Below are 23,190 nucleotides of genomic sequence, written 5' to 3'. Positions count from 1 at the left end.
CATTCATTGAATCATTTCATCACTGATTTTTGTAAAGCATAATGTATGTGGTACTAAACATACAGTATAATATATTAGAGCTATAGTTCCATAAATAATGTTATGTTTCTTATTAGCAATATCTAATCTAAACATTTAGGACCAGATTTTCCACCCTTACTGACACTGAGGCTATGGCTGTGTCCAGACTCCATGCCTCCGTCGACGGAGGCATGTAGATTAGCCAGCTCGGAAGAGGGAAATGAAGCCGCGATTAAAATAATCGCGGCTTCATTTAAATTTAAATGGCTGCCCCGATCTGCCGATCAGCTGTTTGTCGGCAGATCGGGAGAGTCTGGACGCGATGCCCCGACAAAGAAGCCTTTCTTCATCGACACAGGTAAACCTGGTTTCACGAGGCTTACCTGTGTCGATGAAGAAAGGCTTCTTTGTCGGGGCATCGCGTCCAGACTCTCCCGATCTGCCGACAAACAGCTGATCGGCAGATCGGGGCAGCCATTTAAATTTAAATGAAGCCGCGATTATTTTAATCGCGGCTTCATTTCCCTCTTCCGAGCTGGCTAATCTACATGCCTCCGTCGACGGAGGCATGGAGTCTGGACACAGCCTTAGTCTGGACTGCAGGCTTCTTTCGGAAGAAGCTTTTCCAGAAGAGATTTTCCGAAAAAACTTTTTCTGAAAGATAGCATGCACATAGCAAAAGAGCATCGAAAAAGCGAGCTGCTTTTTCGAAAGATAGCATCAACACTGATTGGACGCTATCTCGCATGCAAGCTGTGATTACTATGTATGGAGCGACCACCAGGGCACTTATGCTTTTTCCTCTTTCCCTCTTCCCCGTCCACACGAGCCTTTTTCCAAAAGAGCTAGTAGAAAGAGATTTACCAATGTCAGAAAATCCCCTCTGTTCTTTCGATTTTTTTTTTAAAGAACACGATTGCAGTGTGAACATAAGTGAAGTTTTTTCGGAAAAACGTCTATTTTTCCGAAAAACTGCAGTGTAGACATACCCTGATTAGTGCTTTAGTTCACAACTTGTCCTACTGATTTCATTGCTTGAGCTTGATGCAGCAATTACTAAATGATATATTAAAGCTAATCACAGTGACCATAAAAATCTCAGACTCTGCAACTCAGTGAGAGTAAAATTGTCATGGTCTGGCCTTTGGATGGTATTTTACTTGTTAAAGTGAGTGTATTCTAATGAGAGCAAATATGGGAAAGAATCCTGATTCTGGAAAGCGATTGCACATATGCTTAAATTTAAGTATGTGCTTAAGTGCTTTAGCAAATTGAGGACATGCATTCTACTGAATTTTCAGTGTGGAAGCTAAATTGAAGAGCGCAAAATTCAGCTTTCTTTAGCAATCTTTACTGTGAAAGCCATGTTTTCAGAACACTGTTTAAGTGTTCCTGGTGACAGATTTGTCTTGTAGTTTTGACTTATCATCTGAAGAATGGATTTCTTCACTAGCAAACTACTCTACAGAAAGCCACCAAGAAACTTGACTTTAGTATCAGAAGAGTGTGCTGGCAGTTTTCACCAAAAAAAGCATTTTGTGAAAAATGTCCCAGCTCTGTCTCCAGGCAGTCTTCTTCTTCCGGTGATGTCTCCAGTGAGGAGGTAGTCAGCTACCACCATTCATCTTTCATAGTCTTCAGAGTTATAAAACTTATATTCTCTTGTGGCTACCAGTTCATCAGATGATGTTTGTGACATAACTGGCTATCCTACTCCCTCTTCCTTGTTTTCCTGTAATCTTGCTTGTTAACATGAGTTTTGAAAGTGAGCTGCTCTGCGATTGATGAGCAATGTTTGCACCAGACTATGTTATTCTTTTCCTTGCTTCTTTGTTCGTAGTTTTGGTTGTCCAGTTATTATTTAACTTTCTCTAATGCCAAAACGCAAATGCCCTGAAACTTCTCCCAGTATCCTTGTGAAGTATCCAGCTCTCATATCTGTACAGGAGAGCTGAACACATGTAGTACTTCTGAAATCTACTGCAGATGTGCTGTTTGAACGTATGACAACACAGAAGTATTTGGAAGTTGTTGAATATGGATTAAAGCAAGTTAGATTCATCTCTTGATTTCTTCATCCCATCTTCTTTCTATTGTTAGACATTCAAATAGAGGAACTTATTCACTTGTTCCACCACTCCAGCATCAAGCTATAGGTGATAGGTTGCCTACCATGTACATCACTAAATGATACTTTTGTCTTCTTAACATTGATCATCATTCCATATTGCTTGCTGACAGCAAGCAGTTGTTCACAACAATCAGCATGTCCTGCAGTTCTTCCATAGTCAAAGCAACGTGAACTAGGTCATAAGCATATCTTAATCCATGTATATTGCCACTGACTTTCTAGCTGTGCAGGGCAAGACTCTAGTTTGGGGATAGTATCAGAAGTGAGATGACTAGTGTACTGTAGTTAAGTGTTCCAGGCAACACTAAATAGCCAAGGAGGAACAAGAGACAACTTTGGAGTAGTGGAACATGGAGACTAGGCAATGTGTTAAGGGCAGATGCAAGGAGAACAAGCCAAGCCAGAGTGTGGTATCTGAAAGTGAATCTATGTAGGGACCATGAGGACAAGTTAGTGAGGCATAATAGTTATATTGTATAGAGCTCAGTTTGGCTCTGGAGTGTGCAGGAGCAGCAGCTGCAACCATGCATTGCTTTCAGTTAGAAAACAAGTGCACTCACAACCCGGCTGCATAATTTCACCAGCATATGCACAGGTGCTCTATCTGAGGGAAATGGGGTGGGTGGGTGGAGCTGTATGGTGATCATCAAGGCTAATATTCCATAATCTGTGCTGGGACACCTGCCAGTTCAAGTGTTTGTCTTCACTGTAATGGAAAGCCCATGGATGACCCATGCCAGTTGACTCACATTTGTGGGGCTTGAGCTGCAGAGCTGTTTCACTGCAGTGTTGACTTCCTTGCTGGGACCCTGCATGGTGGGTGGGGTCCCAGAGGATGGGCTGCAACATGACCTGGGATGTCTACACCACAACGAAATAAGCCTGAGTCAGCCGATACGGGTAAGCCACAGGTTTTCAACTGCACTGCAGATGCACCCTGAGTGACTACTAGACTCACAGAAACAGATTTTAAACTTTAAAAAACCACTAGTAATTACAGGGAATTCCCTATTTGAAGTGTTCCGTTCAGGGACTAGAAACACCCACGTGATCTTCAAATGTTGCTTTTTAAACATTTGCAGCTAGTGGCCCATGAACCACGAAATAATGGTAAATGAATGAATCCATTGCATCAAGTAAGTTTGACTGCTGTACCTCTTTGGAAACATTGTAATATGTTTATTGATAATTTTAAAAAAATGTTTTCAACAGATTTTCAACAGAAAATGAGGCAGAACTGTCAATTTGTTCCCTTAGAATTACGTGCTCAGATGTAACAATAGTTAATCCTTCTCACACTACTTACTTTAAAGGAAAACACCTTCTGTTGGCTCTACTTTTAAATGTCTTATAGGCAGTTTGAAAATATAAATACCACTGAGGCAACAAAAGAAAAATGAATTGCTAAGATAAATACTATACCAGCTGGACCCCACAGTGTGCATTTTGAACAATTTCCTAGCCACATAGTATACAAGAGTCAGTTGTGGTGAAAAATAACTTGCAATTGGCACTGAGATGACAGTTTTTGTGTTGGAGTTGCAGCTGTTATAGCCATCATTTTGAGCTATTTCATTCTTTACTTTGAACTGGAGGAGTATTCCAAGCTCGAGACTAAAAAAACAAAAAATGTTCACATCAAACTATGGCTGATTGAACCATAGAAATATACAGAATCTGAATAGAAGCTCATTGGATATTTTGGAGAAAGCTGGCAATTTGCTGTGGAAGAGGAAAACAAAGACATGTCATAACAGTAGCCAATGGTTTGAGCTTTGATAATTATTGGAACCTTTGTTCCATCTTTCTTCCTTCTTAAATAATACCTCCACTGTTCCAGTAACAACTCGTTTTAAACCTAGCCCTTGCCAGCTACTCTCTCACTTCTTGTGATCATAGATTTTGCACATCATGAAGCTCCTCAAATGCCTGTATCAACAATGAATCAAGCAAGTTCTTAGTAATAAAACTCTTTGGCTTTGAGGTCCCTGCTAGACAAAGGGAAGGGAACCATACATTAAATAAATTAATTTCTCATTTCTGTACATTAGTGTGTTCAAACAGTCAACAAGTTGAGGCTCCATTATTCCATATGCAATAGGGACATGACTAAGCTGGATGGATTTAGGAAATGACAAATGATGTGTTAACTTGCACTAAAATATTCTCTCATTTCCTAAAGCTGAATCATGACTAATCTCACTAATACCAGAGATTGGAAGGGCTGTACTTCCGAAATAACCCTGTACTTCTTCTTCTTTTTATGACAGCACTTGTAACAACATGTCTCTGTGATTCACATGGAATGATTTGTCCCACCTCCCCCCACTAACATGATATGCTATATTTATTAATCTCTAAATCACGCACTGACATTGACATTTCTGGATGCTTTATAGTGGGTTATCTAAGTAGATCTGTCTCTACTACTGACTGTTTGTTATGTGAAGATGATAAAAATTAATGTTCAGGATGCTTGGGTCAAGATTTTAAAGATTTGGCTTGAGAACGGTTGAGGGTGATTTTTTCCCCTAGGTCATTTTGTAGATCAAGAGGTGGCGCCCAGCAGCCCAGTAATGCATAGGTTTAAAAATACTTAGTGACATCAAAAGGTGGCTCCAGGACAAACCATATGGAAACTGCACAATATATATATATTACAAGATATAACCAGCAAAAGAGTCTAGGACTCCTGTGGTGGGGTTTAAAGACCCCATATTAAGGCTGAGATGGGAAGGGTTGGAGCAGTCCTGAGCAAGGAAAGTTCCTCCCCTCTGACACTGCCAAGCATGCTACTGGGGAAAAGGCCAATACAAAAGAAACTCCAGTGGTCCTGGCAAGATGAGGAGAGAGAAGCCAATCCCTTGAGTAATGCTGCTGTGCTGTAAGAGAGGAAGAAGAATCCAGGAGGTCCAAAAGTGAGTGTCCCCCGGATCCTTTTGACCTTACCATAGAGGAAAGGAGAATATGTGAGGAGCATCAAAGGGTCACTTTCATGAGGCCCTAGATTGTGGGAATATGAAATAAAGGATTTCACCTAATGGCAGGCATGGCCCAAATGGAGCCATTGTGTATGATAGGAAGTGGTCCCGGGGAAGATGAGCAGGAGACGGGCTGAACCAAGGCCATCCATGCTGTTTCATTTTCAGGACCCTGGGCTGTGACCAGGCAGATTAGCAGGGCCTGACCCTCCTACCCACCTCAGATTCCCCTACTCCTAGTCCTGGAACAGGCAGAACTATAAGTTACTGGCAAGGAAGACAACCCAGACAGGACCCCGTCCAGTATATCCAGAACACATTGAACTGAAAGAGAGGCCTAGACAACTACATAGGCATAAGCATAGGCATGTTTCCATAAAGAATATGGCATGAACTGTCACAGATGGGATCTCAGCAACGTTCACAAGCAGTGCTTGCTTCACGCAGAAACAAGCTTTCCTGATCTCTGCCACTGCACCACTTTTGCACTCGTGTCTTCTTACCTCCTGAGTTGCACTCCACATTCCTCAGTCACAACGAAGAATGCTCTGCTATAGCTAATGGCAAGTTTTATCATCGGGCACTTTTGTCCAGAATCTCTGAATTTAATTCAGCTTCATTAAATACCTATTCTTCATGCATTTCAGCGCCTAGCTACAATTACAGTGAATGTATGTGAAAGTACAAGCTTTCTGTTAGGAAGCTCAACAAATGGATCAGTCCTGTCTGATGCCTAAAATGCAAAAATAGGAAAAGTCTGAACAAAACAAGGTTAATGCTAAAAGCTGGTCATGGTTCTCCCTCATCTGTTTATATTATCTACCAACTGTGGTTTTATTCTGCACTTGTCACCATGGTATCTGTGAGTGCCTAGTTACAGACTAAATATAATACAAATACTTTGATTAGAAGATTAGTTACAGCTAGACCATATTATATCATCCCCCCTTTCATAGTAGAAGTTCCCTTTGAAATCAATTAGGAGTCCAAACTAGAAACTGATGACACAGTCAGGCTGAATATATATCTCCTAAAATCTTGGGACAAAATATTAAACTTTGTCAGGGTAATGAAGTGAATGGTTATCAAAGCAACTTTCGCACCCTTGCCGGTGTTCTGTAACTGTGCATGCTACTGTTAGCTCTTTGAAATGACACTATTTGTCATATTAATAATGCACCCAGATGATAAGAGAAATAAATAGTCAAATATCATCAGTCCCTGACTCTAAATAATAAAGCAGCAGAGGAGTTGTAATATGAAGCCATATCTATAAAAAATGGTGTGCAAATAATCCCTGGGATTGAAGAAGGCTGTTTCTATGGTGCTGTTGTATAAGATTGAGGAAAACAAATGAAGGGTACAAGGTTCAGTTCTAAAATTATTTCCTTACTTTCCAATAGCTGCATTTATGTCGCAGCCTTTCACATGCAAAACTAATTAAAATGCAAACAGATAGTGTCATGGCACTTTCCAGAAACAAAAATTTCAGATCTGGCTGTAAGCACCTAAACACGTGGGTTGTATCTGAGGGGCTGGTTCGGCCTTTTATGTAATTTGCAGTCAGCTGCAAAATTTGGATTCAGATATAAGTTTGGATTCCAAATTTCCTGTCCCCACAGACTTCATCAGAGCTGGGAGTTGGTTTGAGATCATATCTACTTTTGTAATAGTTTTTGAGGTTTTTTTGGTTTGCTTTGATTTTTTTGCAGGGGGCAGGAGGACTGCATAGTTAAGGACTACATCCCTGTCACAAGCAAAAATCAGGTTAAAAGCTATTATGTGTCATGCAAACCCTTCTTATGACAAAATTTTGATTGCTAGTATAAGTTTTAGTTAATCATGAGAGTTGAGCAAATAGTGATACAAATGTCCATGAAGGCTCATCGAGATTCAGAAGTGATTCTGATTGTCCTGTGCTTACCACCTGTTTCTGTTCACTCACAAGCAGCCCCGCTTCAACATCAGAAATATTTTCAAAAAGTCTTTGAGCTCAAATATTCACTGGAAGTAAATTGTGCATTGTATATTTCACAGCAAAATTTCACAATTTACAAATTCAGCGATGACAGTGTAGGCATGCCAAATTTCAAAATAGCCTATTTTGAAATTCAATCAAAATAAGAAATGCCATTTGCGTAGCACAAATGGTGTATCTTATTTCGAGTTTAGGGTGCTGTGTAGACACCCTGAGAAGCATTACACTGGCTCTATTGCATTCGAGGATCCCTCTACACAGGGCTCCTCTCTGGGCAAGTTAAGTTGCCAGTAGTAGTGCTGGAAATGTGCAAAAGGGCTGTGTTGCAGCCGGGAACTTGGTCTCCTTTTCATCTTCAACACAAACAGTTGACTTTGGGTCCTATATAATTAATGAACCCAACGATGTGTGTTCCATAAAGGCTAAAAAAAAACCCATGTTTCTAGTGCATGTTTACATTCCAGACTCATCCATTAATGATGTATTGGTGTTTACATCACCTAATTGCTAAGAAAAATAAGTAAATGACAGGATGCAAATTAAATTTCAGGGTAGGTCAGTAAGAGACACTAAAACTTCTTAGTCAGTCTGTGCATCAGCCAGCCAGCCATTGGGTAATTACATTTGACAAAACTATATAAATAAACTCAAGGACCCACTGCCTTTTGATTTCAGAGAATTAGCCCTGCTGAGATGTGAAACCTCAATTCTACAGAAGTCATCAATGGAGCATCAGTAGCCTCTGTCTTCATTTCCACTTGTCATTGCATGTCCTTCCTGGCAAACACCCAAGCAATGCATTGGGGGTCAGATTCAGATTCCACTGAGTTCAGTAGGAATTGGGTCAGACCCTGTGGCTGCAAACAAGAGTTTAATGCAATATTCTTGAAAGTTAAACCACTCTTGAGCTCAACAAAGGGTCTCCTTTAAAATATCTTCTGGGCATTCTTATTTAGTTTGCAGCTACTAACACTGCTCCCAACCCCATGCTCTTCTGAAGTCCCTCTGTGATGGCCACTCATCCCAAATGGAAAACCTGGTAGTTCACCTCCTCCCTGTGTTTGCCATGGAGCATAGAGTCTATAACAGCTCTTTTGCCAGGAAATGAGCATGAATTATAAAAGACTGGATATATTTCCTGCGCGTGCAACTCTGGGAGTGTCTGCTTTTGCTAAAGTACTGTGCAAAGAGAAAGCTTTTTATGGCTGTGCTTTGTTGCAAATGTTTGGAACCTGTTGGCTGTTTAGAAATATTTCCTTTCTGGGCTCAAATGTAGTGTTCCTGTATTTGCTGGAATGCATTGCTGAGCTGTTTTGTAAGAGCTAGATTCCGCCACCCATATTTACACTGAGCTGGATCTTCCTCTATGAGTTGTCCCACTGATTTCTTGCTTAGCAAAGCCTTAAACAGCATAAGGGTCAAGTAAGTAATTTGAACATAACCTGTCAGCTAGTGCATATATGGGGGAAAGGGCCATTTTGCTACTGTGAACGTTTCAATCATGAAAAGTATCTAAGGGCATGATATATTCAACTGTAGGGTTTAAAGCCTCGATTCTGAAAATCTTTTTGTCATACATTTGATTGTCTCTTGTTTTCGCTCATATCACCAGCCCTGCTAAAGCAGGTCTTCACAGCATGGTTGCAAAAACAGGAGTTTGTGTACAGGTGCTCCTACTATTACTATACATGATTAGAGCTGTACTGCTATTTGCAATGTGGTGGGAGGGAACTGTTCCTTTTCATTGCTCTTTTCATCTGTTGCTAAGGTCATTGAGTTAAACTGAAAGCATAGCCAACTTAAATGGCATTTACATATAGCATGTAGCAAAGCCAATGGCTATGACTTAAAAAAATAACCAGTAGTTGTTAATGGCAGCTTTTAGAGATTTACTGCATTTCTGAGTGTTTTATAACCAAGTTAGAAGCTCAGAGTTGCAATTGAAAACAGCTGTTATTGGCTTACTGGCTTTCAGCTTCCTGCACAACAGTGAGCAATTAGAACCTATGTAGCCAAAAGTCTAATGGTAGGTAAGGTGCTGACATGACATACTACTAAATAGTCCATCATTTCAAGCACCAAGTGGTATTCACATGCAGGATTAAAAAGCCCAGAAGTGCAACAAAGTCAAAAACAGAATTAAAAACAGGAAATAAAAACAGAGTTTAGAGAGGGAGATTTTTACTTGAATGTATAATGTTATGCTGAAGATGTTAAAACCCAGCAGGAATCCCAATTCCCGGCATGGCTTCAAACTCACAACACACTTTTGACATAAACCGGGAATGTTGTGCCAGCAGAACATGTGACGTTACAGTGACTCCGAGACAAGGTTAGTTCATATAAAAAAGTAGGCATCATATTCTGATCAAAGTGAACCTCAATTAATTTAAATCTGAGCTGTGATCTAAAATGTTTTTGCCCTGAAATATCACTCTCCCACCCCTAGTTGTTAGCGTGTCCCTGAGCCATTGCAACAAGACACTAAGCTCGTATGCAGCATAGGTATATTTTCATTTCAAATGGCAAGTGATTTATTCTTCATTTGTAGTAGCTCCTGCATCACAAGGCAAAAATAGGCTCGTGATTATACCATGGTTGTGAAAACAGGTTGTATGGGGAGGTTCTGGTTTCTGTTCCTTTCAACAACATTGTCCCAAGACACACAAAGAAGGATCAAGAGAACTACCGTATTTTCCGGAGTATAAGGCAACTTTTTATACTAAAAAACATCCCCCAAAAATCGGGGTTCGTCTTATTCGCCGGGTATAAGCATACAGGCAGTCCCCGACTTCCTGGTATGAACGGGGCTTTTCTCGCCCCGAAGGACACGGACTGCGGGACCTCGTGGTCCCGCCGCCCGTGTACTCCAGGGCGAGAAAAGCTGTTCCGCGTCTCCCTGGACTGCAGACCAGGAAGACGCGGAGCAAAGCCGCGGAGGGGCTCCGGCAGCAGGACAGCCCAGACATGCCGCGGCTGTCCCGCTGCCGGCGTCCTCAGAAGCTTTGCTCCCGGTGTCCCTGGTCTGCTGGAGACGGTCCCCAGCAGACCAGGGGCACCGGGAGCAAAGCCGCAGCCGCGGCGGGGTCCCACGCCTCTGAGGCTTTGCCAGAGCAAAGCCTCAGAGGCGCGGCACCCTGCTGCCGCTGCAGCTTTGCTCCCCGTGTCCCTGGTCTGCTGGGGGGGGGCGCAGCTAGTGTGCCCCCCCCAGCAGACCAGGCTTTTGTTGTGGACCCTGGGGCAGAGCAGCTGGGGCGCTGCCGGTTGGCCTCTTAAGGGGGGGTAGTCTTATACAGCGAGTATAGGAGAAAACCTATGTTTTAACTAGAAAATTAGGGGGTCGTCTTATACGCCCAGTTGCCTTATACGCCGGAAAATACGGTATGCTTAATCTCAACTGAGGCTCAAAGTTAGCAAAGTATTTGAATGTGTATTTAACAGTAAGCACAGCTAAAATCCCTCTCTTTTCAGTGCAGCACTTAAGCACATCCATAAATCATTTTGTTTTTACTATGACACACTCCACACCTTCCTTTTTCTCTTTTAATTAATGTCATGCTAAAATTTTATTTCAAAGCAAGAATAAGCTGTTTAGCAAACTACTATATATTTGAGAGAGTTTGACTGTTAGTTCAAGAACTCCTCCTAAACAGTAGGAGCTAGGGACGCCAAATTCGGTAGGCAGCTTCCTCTAATCATAGCTTAAAACAAGGTATGGGGTTGGTTGTGCCAGGAAAATGGGATGTGCCTGGAATAGGGTGGCTGCTCGTAAAACCAAACAGAAATGAAACAATCACCAGGCCGGTGAAAGGAGCTGGCTGGAGGCATGGAATGCCCCTTCATCTGGTACTGCCCCAGACCCAAGCCTTCCACCCCCCAGTTGCCCTTTAAGGAAGAGGAGATGAAACTCCCTCCTTCCCCCCCCCCCCCCGCCTTGGGGTATGAATCTTGGGGGGGGAGGTGGGCTTTGGCCTCTCTGCCTACCCCTGTACACACGCACAAGCACGTGCACACGCGCGCGCGCACACACACATACACATACACACACACTCCCCTGCCCAGAGCCCCTCCTCATCCCTCAACCCTGACTCCTGCAACCCCCCTTGACCTCCTGATCCCTGCCTTGAGCACCTCCTTAGAGACCTGAGCAATGCTGGGTAAATATGCTAGTACAATAAAAGGTGCATAATTAAGAATAAGAATAACAGATTGTCAGGCTGGACTCTTATATGTGTATTGAACCTGAGGTGTTCATAGCCATTCAGCCTCCTTCCAGGTACCCTTCACTAGTAAGGCAAGAGCAGGATGGAGGGCAAACACTGATGGGTAAAGCTTGCCAAGCTGTCCCCACAGGCACTCCCCTAAAGCAGGGGAGGGAGAGGAGGAAGTGGATCGAAGGACAGAGTCTCTCATGGGAGAGTGGTTTATTTCCTGTAAAGACCCCGTCCTATGAAGATTGTAGAACACCTAAATAATTTTGAAATTATGGAGAGAGGCAACTAAAAGGAAAATAATAATAATAGTCACAGTCAATTGTGCAGCAAAAATCCCCTTTGTTAGCTGTGGCAAACATCTAATTACAACCATACAACATAAACAATGTCAACTACATACAACAAAGGAGAAAATGTTGGAGGCTGAAATTCTGATTGCCGCAAAAGGAGTTTAGCGCTGAAGGGAACTTTGCATAGGACTAGCCTTTATTATATACAGCTCTCTCCAGTTGCATTAGTCCCTGACTTTCATAAACATCAAGTGGATCCCAAAATTAAAAATAAAAATACATGAAAATGCATAACGAATAAAATAATGTGCCAGATCCTCAGCTGAGGTCAATGAAAACCATTACTTCTTTGACGCCATTGGTCAATTTTGGTTTATTATTGCTAACTTCCCACTACAGTCAAAATATTGGCAGAATGCCATCTCAAGCTTGGATATAGATGATGCTGAATGGAGGGAGGGGTTTGCTTTATTTTGTTTCCTAGTTATGTTTTGTCCTCTACAGAAAGTTCTATAGCTGTTGAGAATTTAAATCTTCTCCTTTTCAAATTATTGGTGCAGTTATATGTTGCCATATGATGGTTCCTGGTTCCAACAGTGTGCGCACAGGAAAATACACAAATCAATGTTCTCTAATGCTGTATGTATCTCTTGAAGCCAGATACACAAACAGCTCTTGCATCATTTAGTGGGGTATACCGTTCTCTTAGAACTTGAAGGTAATCAAGTCCAGTCCCCTGCCTTCACAGCAGGACCAAGTACCATCCATCCCTTACAGATTTTCCCCAGATCCCTAAATGGCCCCCTAAAGGATTGAACTCACAACCCTGGGAAATGCTCAAAGCACTAAGCGATCCCTTCCTCCCCTTATTGGGGGCTGGTGTTCAGTCTCCTTGGATGTAAATGATGAGGCAGCCACACAAACTTGCCTTATAGTTTCTGAGAAACTGCCATTAGTTCACACACATTTATCCTGAATTATCATTCCATCTTCACTTTAGTGTTAAAGCAGGATGGCCTCTCCTTACATCAGTTCAGATAGATTCCTGGTTTTGCATTAGACATAGGGGATGGATGCAATGGCTTGTGGGGGGGGAAGAGGAGGACACTGACCTTGAACTATTTCTCTAGCCCAACTCAGATTGAATTTATTATAAAGTTTTGAAAGGTTCAAATAAGTTTTGTTTCCTTCTAGTTTCTGGAAGGGGCTGCAACTAGATATGCCAAAATACTCCAGAAACCGTGTTGTGATCAACTGCCTCTGGGGAGAGCCTGTTGTGCAAGATTTTCTCATGAGTTTTTCAAGGCATTGAAAGTCTGAGTAACCTTGGGTATGTCTAGACTACAGGGTTTTGTCGACAAAAGTGGACTTTTGTCGACAAAACTAAACCTGCGTCTACACGACCGCTGAGTTCTGTCGACATAATGTCGACAGAACTCAGCAGTTTTGTCGACGCTGGTAAACCTAATTTTACGAGAAATAACGCCTTTTGTCGACAGAGTTCTGTCAACATAAGGCATTATTGCATCTAAACTGTCCTTTGCGTCCACACTGTTATGTCAACAAAGAAGCTTGCTTTGTCGACAGAACTGAATGTGTCTAGACGCTCTTTGTCGACAGAAGCTTTGTTGACAGTATCTGTTGACAAAACTTCTGTCGACAAAACCCTGTAGTCTAGATGTACCCCTTGAGTGAGGCATCCCAACCTTTAAAAGCACATCAGATCTGAAGTCCAAACCCTCAGAAGCATGTTTGATCTTCATTAGAGTACTGCATAAGACAGGATCAGGTGACCTAGGTCACTCTCAGCCATGCACTGACTTGCTGTAGGACTTTGAGTAACTCACCTAATCTCTCTGCACCCATCTGTGAAACTGATAATAATGCTTTGCAATGCACTCTATGTTTAATATTAAGTCTGTCTTTATTAATTTATTAACTCTAAAGATATGCACTGATTAATTAGTCATTACTGGAGGGGAATTAATTTAACAATTCACAAGAGATTCATCTATTTCTGTACAAAAGGCATTTCTGGTCCAGGCATTTGGGGCTTGATTCAGCAAGGTGCTGGTTAATGCCTAGACATACTGAATGCCTCTTAACTCTCACTGAGAGAGTCAGATTTGCTCAGTGACTTCAGCAGCTGCTCAGCATCTTGCAAGATCAAGCCCACAGAGCAACTTGCACAAGGAGCCTTCCAGTAAATAAAGTAACAGTTATTTCTACCAGATCAAAACAAAAAAGGCAATGGAAATGGTGAGCCACAATTACACCAATCACCTTTCCCTCAAAGCAGATGGTGAGGCTTCTGTTTGCAAGCAGGCGGTGTAGGGGTGTATGTACACATGCACGTATACACACTCAAGTCTCTATACATGCACACGCACACAAATCATATACATGTGCACACATACCACCATACAAATGTACAGATCAAGCATTTACATGTGAACAAACACACACAATCATACCAAGACACACCATTTCTTGTAAAGACTTCAAATTTTGAAAATAATAATAACTTTGCAAAAAAATCAGAAATAAATAAAGTACATGCCTTCTTTAACCAATGAAAGAGCCAAGTGCTATGATCACCCATACAAATTATTGGAGAGGGTTAAGATTCTTTCCATCTCATGGTTAAAATGTCACTGATACTTGCTGCAGTGCTAACTGGTAGCAAAAATGATGTATCTGGTTTCACACTGTACCCATTGTGTGAAAAGAGATAACGGGTATGCACTAATTTGTCTATAAATCAGAGAGGTGTCTTTAGTCTCTGTTTGGTTTTCATTTAGTGCTACAACAGGGCTCTGTTTACAAAAGGAAATAAGAGTCTACTTAGAAAGGACTGCACTATGGAACAGCAGTCAAGGAGTTTGTTTTAAATTAAGGCCTGGCAACCCTGATGTGGTATATGCCACTGAGTTAGGCTATATCTACACTGCAGGATATGTCTACAATTCGCGTACCTTTTTCTGCTTGTTTTTACGAAAGAGGCTTTTCCGACATTTGGCCTGTCTACACTGGGCCAAATGTTGGAAAAGCCTCCTCTTTTGGAACATAGCTTATTCTTCATAAAATGAAGAAGTCAGTGATGTTGAAAGAACACGCCCGCTTTTTCAGAAACTGTTCCGAAAAATTGGATGCATTCCCTGAACGTGGCAGAGCTCTGGTATCCCGGAAAAAATCTGCAGTTTAGACATAGCCTTAGAGACCAAGGGCCAGGTCCTTCAGAGTAGTGTGGCTGCTTTTAGCTGCACAGCCAATGTATTCTGGCTTTAATACCTAGGTGTGCAGTTCTGGAAGGATCACCCCTCAACCACCACTGAAGTGAATAGGAACTGAAGGTGTTCAGAACAATGAAAGATTGGATGCTAACAAGGACTGAAATGGAATTTCTTTACAATTAGAGATTAGTGATAAGTATAGAACCCAAACAACCCATTAGGGCAATGAGAACAAATATTAATTATTTTTAAAACATGTTCAAGGTGATTTTCCTTCATTTAAAGAGGGAAATTACATTAAAGGGGATCGTTAAAACAAAAAGCAAAAATAGATCCAGCTTATTTTTCTCTAGATACCTATGATTCCATGTTTACTAAAGCCTCTAGAAATTTACCTAACAAACTCTTTCTGTGAGTTTCCAGAGAGGTGAATACATTGATCTTTGGGGTAGGTTCTTATTTGCTTCTCTACCCAGTGCCCAGGACTATGGCCTTTATGACCCCCAGGTGGCATACAGGAACTATTATTAGTATCCTTATTTATATTGTGACTAATTTGCTGCTTGCTCAAAAGTGTTATCTCCAGAAATGTCGTTCCAGTGGATAAAGTGTACTTAGATTTGCAGAAAGCCTTTGACAAGGTCCCTCATCAAAGGCTCTTAAATAAAGTTGTCATGGGATGAGAGGAAAAGTCCTCTGATGGATTGATAACTGGTTACAAGATAGGAAACAAAGGGTAGGAATAAATGGTCATGTCTCAGAATGGAGAGAAGTAACTAGTGGTGTCCAACAGGGTTCCATACTGGGATCAGTCCTATTCAACATATTCATAAATGATCTGGAGAAAGTGGTAAGCAGTGAGGTGGCAAACTTTGCAGATACTAAACTGCTCAAGATAGTTAAGACCAAAGTAGGTTATGAAGAACTTAAAAAAGATCTCACAAAGCTAGGAGATTGAGCAACAAAAAAGCAAATTAATTTTAATGTTGATAAATGAAAAGTAATGCATATTGGAAAACATAATCCCACCTAATTTAGCTACAACTACTCAATACGGGGCCCATATCCGAGATGTTACGGAGGCATTGTCGAGGATTATCCGGCCCTCTGACTACTACTCCATGCTTCTCATCTATGTGGGCACAAATGATACTGCGAGGTGTGACACTGAGCGGATCAAGAGTGACTACAGGGCTTTGGGAGTACGGGTGAAGGAATTTGGAGCGCAGGTGGTATTCTCTTCAATCCTTCCTGTCGAGGGTAGGGGCCCGGGCAGAGACAGCTGCATCCTGGAGGTGAATGCCTGGCTGCGAGGATGGTGTCACCAGGAGGGCTTTGGCTTCCTCAACCACGGGATGCTATTCCAGGAAGGACTGCTGGGCAGAGATGGCGTTCATCTTTCGAGGAGGGGGAAGTCCCTATTTGAACACAGACTGGCTAACTTTAAACTAGGTTAGACAGGGACAGGTAAGCAAAGCCCATAGGTAAGTGGAGAACATGGAGACCTGGTAGATGGGTTGGAAATGGGAGGAATCGTGGGCTATAATGGCAGAGAGAAAGGAGGGTCAGGGCAAAACTGGGAGGCAAGGTCAAATCAGTATCTTAGATGCCTATATACAAATGTGAGAAGTATGGGTAATAAGCAGAAAGAGCTAATAAATAAGTACAATTATGACAGGAAGGATTGATGGGGGGAAGGGAGGAGGTGTTTCCTTATATATTAAAAATGAACACACTTGGAGTGAATTGAAGATAATACAGGGAAACAAGAAGACTTTTTATAAATACATTAGAAGCAAGAGGAAGACCAAGGATAGGGTAGGCTCACTGGTCAGTGAGGAGTGAGAAACAGTAACAGGAAACTTGGAAATGGCAGAGATGCTTAATGACTTCTTTGTTTCGGTCTTCACCGAGAAGTCTGAAGGAATGCCTAACATAGTGAATGCTAGTGGGAAGGAGGGAGGTTTAGAAGATAAAATAAAAAAGAACAAGTTAATAATCACCTAGAAAAGCTAGATGACTGCAAGTCAGCAGGGCCTGATGAAATGGATCCGAGAATACTCAAGGAAATGATAGAGGAGGTATCTGAGCCTCTAGCTATCATCTTTAGAAAATCATGGGAGACAGTAGAGATTCCAGAAGACTGGAAAAGGGCAAATATAGTGCCCATTTATCAAAAGGTAAATAAGAACAACCCAGGAAACTACAGACCAGTTAGTTTAACTTCTGTGCCAGGGAAGATAATGGAGCAAGTAATTAAGGAAATCATCTGTAAATACTTGGAAGGTGGCAAGGTGATAGGGAAAAGCCAGTATGGATTTGTAAAGAATAAATCTTGTCAAACCAATCTGATAGCTTTCTTTGATAGGATAACGAGTCTTGTAGATAAGGGAGAAGCGGTGGATGTGGTATACCTAGACTTTAGTGAGGCGTTTGATACCGTCTCGCATGATATTCTTATCAATAAACTAGGCAAATACAACTTAGATGGGGCTACTATAAGGTGGGTGCATAACTGGCTGGATAACCATACTCAGAGAGTAGTTATTAATGGTTCATAATCCTGCTGGAAAGGTATAACTAGTGGGGTTCCGCAGAGGTCTGTTTTGGGACCGTCTCTCTTCAATATCTTCATCAACGATTTAGATATTGGCATAGAAAGTATGTTTATTAAGTTTGCAGATGATACCAAGCTGGGAGGGGTTGCGACTGCTCTGGAGGATAAGGTCATAATTCAAAATGATCTGGACAAATTGGAGAAATGGTCTGAGGTAAACAGGATGAAGTTTAATAAAGACAAATGTAAAGTGCTCCACTTAGGAAGGAACAATCAGTTTCATACATACAGAATGGGAAGCGACTGTCTAGTAAGGAGTACGGCAGAAAGGGATCATAGTGGACCACAAGCTGAATATGAGTCAGCAGTGTGAAGCTGTTGCAAAAAAAGCAAACATGATTCTGGGATGCATTAACAGGTGTGTTGTGAGCAAGACACGAGAAGTCATTCTTCTGCTCTACTCTGCACTAGTTAGGCCTCAGTTGGAGTATGTGTCCAGTTCTGGGCACTGCATTTCAAGAAAGATGTGGAGAAATTGAGGAGGGTCCAGAGAAAAGCAACAAGAATGATTAAATGATTAAAAGCAACAAGGTATCTAAAAGGGTGTCATAAGGAAGAGGGAGAAAACTTGCTCATCTTGGCCTCTGAGGATAGAACAAGAAGCAATGGGCTTAAACTGGATCAAGGGAGGTTTAGGATGGACATTAGGAAAAAGTTACTAACTGTCAGGGTAGTCAAACACTGGAATACATTGCCCAGGGAGGTTGTGGAATCCCAATCTCTGGAGATATCTAAGAGTAGGTTAGATAAATGTCTAACAGGGATGGCCTAGACAGTATTTCGTCCTGCCAGGGGGGCAGGGGACTGAACTCGATGACCTCTCGAGGTCCCTTTCAGTCCTAGTATTCTATGATAAGAGAGAGATCTTGGAGTCATCGTGGATAGTTTTCTGAAAACATCCACTCTGTGAGCAGTGGCAGTCAAAAAAGCCAAAAGAATGTTGGGAATCATTAAAAAAGGGATAGAGAATAAGGCGGAAAATATCTTATTGCTCTATATAAATCCATGGTACAACCACATCTTGAATAATACATACAGATGTGGTTACCTCATCTCAAAAAAGATATCTTATCATTAAAAAAAGTTCAGAAAAGGGCAAGAAAACTTATCAGGGGTTTTGGAACAGTTTTTATATGAAGAGAGATTAAAAAGACTGGGATTTTTCATTTTAGAAAAGAGGAGACTAAGGGGGGATATGATAGAGGTCTATAAAATCATGAATGGTATGGAGAAAGTAAATAAGGAAAAGTTATGTACTTGTTCCTATCACATAAAAAGTAGGGATCACCAAATGAAATAACAGGTAGTAGTTTAAACAAACAAAAGGAAGTACTTTCTTCATGCGATGCATAGTCAACCTGTGGAACTCCTTGCCAGCAGATGTTGTGAAGGCCAAAACTTTAACAGAGTTCAAAAAAGAGCTAGATAAATTAATGGAGGATAGATACATCAATGACTATTAGCCAGGATGGGTAGAAATGGTATCCCTAGCCTCTGTCAGAGGCTGGAAATGGGAACAGAGGAGGGATCACTTCATGATTACCTATTCTGTTCATTCCCTCTGGGAGCACCTAGCATTGGAAGACAGGATACTGGTGTGACATAGTAGGGGGGAGGTACCTTGCTGGTTGCTATGCTGGGGCTGTGGGTGACCCCCACTGGCTGCTGTCTGTAGCACGGCCCAGCAGGACAGGGGATGAGTCACTAGGCAAGGGTCTCTCAATCTGTCCGACCAGCTATCCCCCAGGGAGAGAAACAAAGGAAGGTGGAATGCCACCCCTGGCTGGGGGGCAGGGCTGCAAGAGAGTTAGTTTCGGTCTGGGAAGCAGGGGAGAAGGAGCTAGGGAGGGGGCTGGGATTGTAGGGCCCAGCCACCCCCCATCTCAAGGGGGGCACTTAGGCCTCCTAGCCCCAGTTCCTGTAACCAGATTACATCTGTGCTGTGCTGTATCCTGGAGAAGCAATAAACTCCCTCTATTCTACTGGCTGGTGGAGTCTGTTCGTGCCACTACGGGAGTGCAAGAGGCGGGGGACCACGACGCGCTGCCACAACTGGGTTAGATGGATCTTAGATCAGATCCAGTATGGTCATTCTTATGTTCTTTTTGAGCTCAGTGGGATTTCTCAGAGATAAAGAACTACTCATTGTCAGCAAAGACATCTCTGTTATTACATGGAAAATGAAACATGCTCCTGTATCAAAACTAATGTGTAAGTTACAGGATAAAATTTGTCAGCAGGAATAATGTAATGTCACATTTAGAGAAAAGCAGAAATGAACTCTTGTAAGTGGATAGGAGTCTTTTGAAAAAGCTTTTAAAAGGGCAGCAGTGAAAACTGATTGGGAAATTTGTCAACTGCATTACATTAATGGCACAGTAACAGTACACTGAGCAAATCTTTGATCACCCATTCTATTGATGGGCCTTTATTATGGAGAGGTGCTAGTCTCTCTCCCTTAGCTATCCTTTGTAAGCTGGATTTTCAACTTGCACTTCAGAGGAAAAAAGATACTGATTATCCTGAAACTATGCATGCTGCTTCTCGTTCCAAGGCCATTTTTCAGGGAAATTTATTTTTTTTAAAGCATATAAAGAACACATAAATATTTATTTGATATAAATGATGATATTTTGAAAAACTTGCTGTGATTTACCCTTTGAAAACTATTGAAGTGCTTTCTTTGGCTCATCAAGTCTTGGCTTGGTTTAGAACAGTGATCTCCAACCTTTTTAAGCACAGGATCACTTTTTGAGTTTAAGTCAGTCCAAGATCTGCCTAAAACCCAAATATCCCTGCCCAACCCCTTCACCGAGGCCCCGCCCACCTCACTCTGTGAAGATGGGGTACAGCGGAGGGGGACAGAATGACAATAGTGCCCCTCTGACTCTGCTCCCTCACCCTGAACAACAAGCAGGAGGCTCTTAGGGGGCAGCTCTGAGACTCTGGAAAGGATCAGCAGGGCAGTGGGGGGAGGGGAAATTGAAGTGCCTCCCAGCCAAACCAGTCAGGATCACCTGTCAGAGGCTCCAAGATCTATCGGTAGATCCTGATCTACTCTTTGGTGACCACTGGTTTAGAAACTACAGATTTGCTTTAGCAGCCATGTGGAGGCATGAGTGTGAGACTCAGTATGCCCTCCTAGCTCCAAATTATCTCATCTCTCAGGAAAACTTCTCAGAGGCATCACTGTGGGAGGAGAAGTTCCACAAAGATTTTATTGGCAGAGCAGAGAGAGAACAGACACTTCAGAGAATGACCCTTCTCCTTGGAAGTCCTGAGTTTTGTTAAGTTCTGCAATGCAACCGACCTGGTTCCCTCTAGGAAGTGGAGGGCCAAGGACTCTATTAGTTAAACTTAACTCACAGATTCCCCCCCCACTACATTCCATTGGTGAAGGAGAAGGTGTGTGGATGAAGCAGCTGAGACCATCCCCAAGCACAGAGGTAACTGAGCCTTCACTCCATTTATACTAAGGACATTCACATGAAGGCTGGATTCCTGGGGAATCAATGGGAGTTACGCTAGTGACTCCCATGAGGCCAGGAACTGTACAGATCCATAATCCTTGTCTGAGAACAGTGTATGGCTCATACCCTGGCATTTACTGCTACGAGCTTAATGCCAATATCCTTTTCTTTGAATGAATTTATTTACTAACATCATCTTGCAAGAGACAGGCCTTTCATTTCTGTTCATCTGTTTTGTGGTTTAGAAGATACATTGTTACTTACCTGGGGTTGATTGTTCATTCATAATAACCAGTGATGCTGGTGTGGGCCTTCTTTTCCTGATCTGTGAAAAACAGAGACCCAAGTAGAGTCATTAAAGATGCCCACTACCCTACAGCCATAATAAAGTGCAAGTCTTCTGGAGTCTTCTTGAACGGTGTGAGTGGCAAAAGCAAGTACTGTACACAGAAAACAGCTTTGAAAACATTGTCTTAACTGAGCATAATAATGATCAGGATCAACTCAGCAGCAACATACAGCAGAATCAGTGTCATTGGGTGGGCTTTCCAAAAATCCCTTCGTGATTTAGGAGTACGAGCCCCAGTGAAAGACCAGGTCATCTGAGTCACTTAAGGTATGTTTATGCATATTTTACATGTACAGGTATAAGTTGCTGTATTGATGGTGAGGCACTGCTTAGGCAAATAGAGCCAAGATATGCCTGCACTCTACATAACTCTCTACTCACCAGACAATACCTCTCTCACCTACACAGCTATTTTACCAGCATAGTGTCCTGATGCATCCCTTCTGCAGAAGGTTTTGCATGCCACAAGGAAATACTTATGCCACTGGGAAAGGCTTTAGCATGGGGGAGGCAGTGGAGAAAAGTTCTGATGGAACCGCTCTGCTAGAACTTTCCCCTGCCATAGGGATAGGATCCAGCTGTGGAGAAAAGGCTCTGGAAGCTCTCAGCTTCCAAGCCTTTCCCCACCACTCTTCCCCCTGGCAGAGTCATGCTGCAGTGTGGACTAACCCTGATTCTTAGCTAAATGTGCCCTACCTACCTCCACAAGCAGCGTGCAATATGGAAGTAGTCTAAGGTGCTTTTGAAAATATAACCCCTTACCTCTAGTTTTGTAAGAATTTAAAGTTGCTAGGTGAGCATGGATTTCTAACATTACCATAGTTATCACCAATTATGACTAACAAATATCTTTTTAAACCACTTCTGTTGTCAATGTTGCACTGCCTGTGAAGCATATAAGCAGAGCAAAGAAATAATAACCAGATCAATAATCTAAAGATGTAGGTTTTACTCACAAAAGCTCACAATACAATCTACCTGTTTTGTTAGTCTTTAAGGTGCTGCTAAACTATTAATTGTTTTTAAAGTTTTTCCAGAATAATAATGTCAGTGACTATAGAGACCTTAAAAATTCCTATCAATCTATTTCCAAGGCATTTTAAAAATATCTAATATTAGTATTTTCAAAGGGAAATTTTGTAAGTGCATTATATTGCAGATGCTTATATAGTAAATCTGAATTTTCCTTGTATGGAGTGAAGGGAGTGGGGGTTTTACAGGTTCTCTTGTGGTTTTATGGTTCTAGTAACATCCAGTAGGAATGTTAGACAATTAACAATATGATGTTGGAATAGTCTCCAATCATGGACGTATTTATTTGTGAATAAAGCTTTTCTATTCTTTATATCACAGCCCCCCAGGATATTGGCGCTTATTTAGCAATAAGTGTTTTTAAGAATATTTAACCTAGATATTATTTTGAGACAAACTTCATGTCAATGTGTTTGTCATTTTTTTTAATTGCTTAAGCAACATCAGTAGATAGCTAGGACCCAATTCTAATCTCAATGTGGGAAATCCACAGTAACTCAATAAATTACTCCAGATTTTATTGATGTAATTTCTTCACGCATCTAAAATAAAAACTATAGGACAGCTATCCCATACATTAAAATTGCAACATAATCAAAGGGCTTCCCATAATGTAGGGCAGAACTTGGTTCATAATCTTTTATAGCCCATTTCAATTTCATTGAGAGCCTAATTCTGCAGTCCTTGAAAATAATCACTTTTATTGGTTTCAAAAGGTGGTGGACCAGGTCTTGCTCAAGCTACCAGAAGTCGCATTCTCAAAGTTAAAAATACATTTTAGGAAAACCATCTCTAGGCAGGCTGAAGGCCTGAGGAAGTTCTTTTCTTTTACCCTCCCCCACTTCCTCTCCCTCTGTGACCGCCAGCAATAATT

The 23,190-nt window shown here is 41.8% G+C and overlaps 1 protein-coding gene across 5 annotated transcripts in view; it reads right to left on the bottom strand.

The window, feature by feature from the left end:
* The window catches only part of PPP1R1C (protein phosphatase 1 regulatory inhibitor subunit 1C), an 82,019-nt gene that overhangs the window by 57,499 nt on the left and 1,330 nt on the right, over positions 1–23,190 (bottom strand). For all 5 annotated transcript variants that reach the window (XM_006121696.4, XM_014572862.2, XM_075933753.1 and 2 more), the window contains exon 2: positions 21,200–21,260. In XM_006121696.4, coding sequence (XP_006121758.1) covers positions 21,200–21,260 — 61 coding nt within the window. The remainder of the gene's footprint in view (positions 1–21,199; positions 21,261–23,190) is intronic.

The sequence above is a fragment of the Pelodiscus sinensis genome, chromosome 7, assembly GCF_049634645.1.
Source record: "Pelodiscus sinensis isolate JC-2024 chromosome 7, ASM4963464v1, whole genome shotgun sequence".
Lineage (NCBI taxonomy): Eukaryota > Metazoa > Chordata > Testudines > Trionychidae > Pelodiscus > Pelodiscus sinensis.
This window is presented reverse-complemented; position numbering and strand designations above follow the sequence as displayed.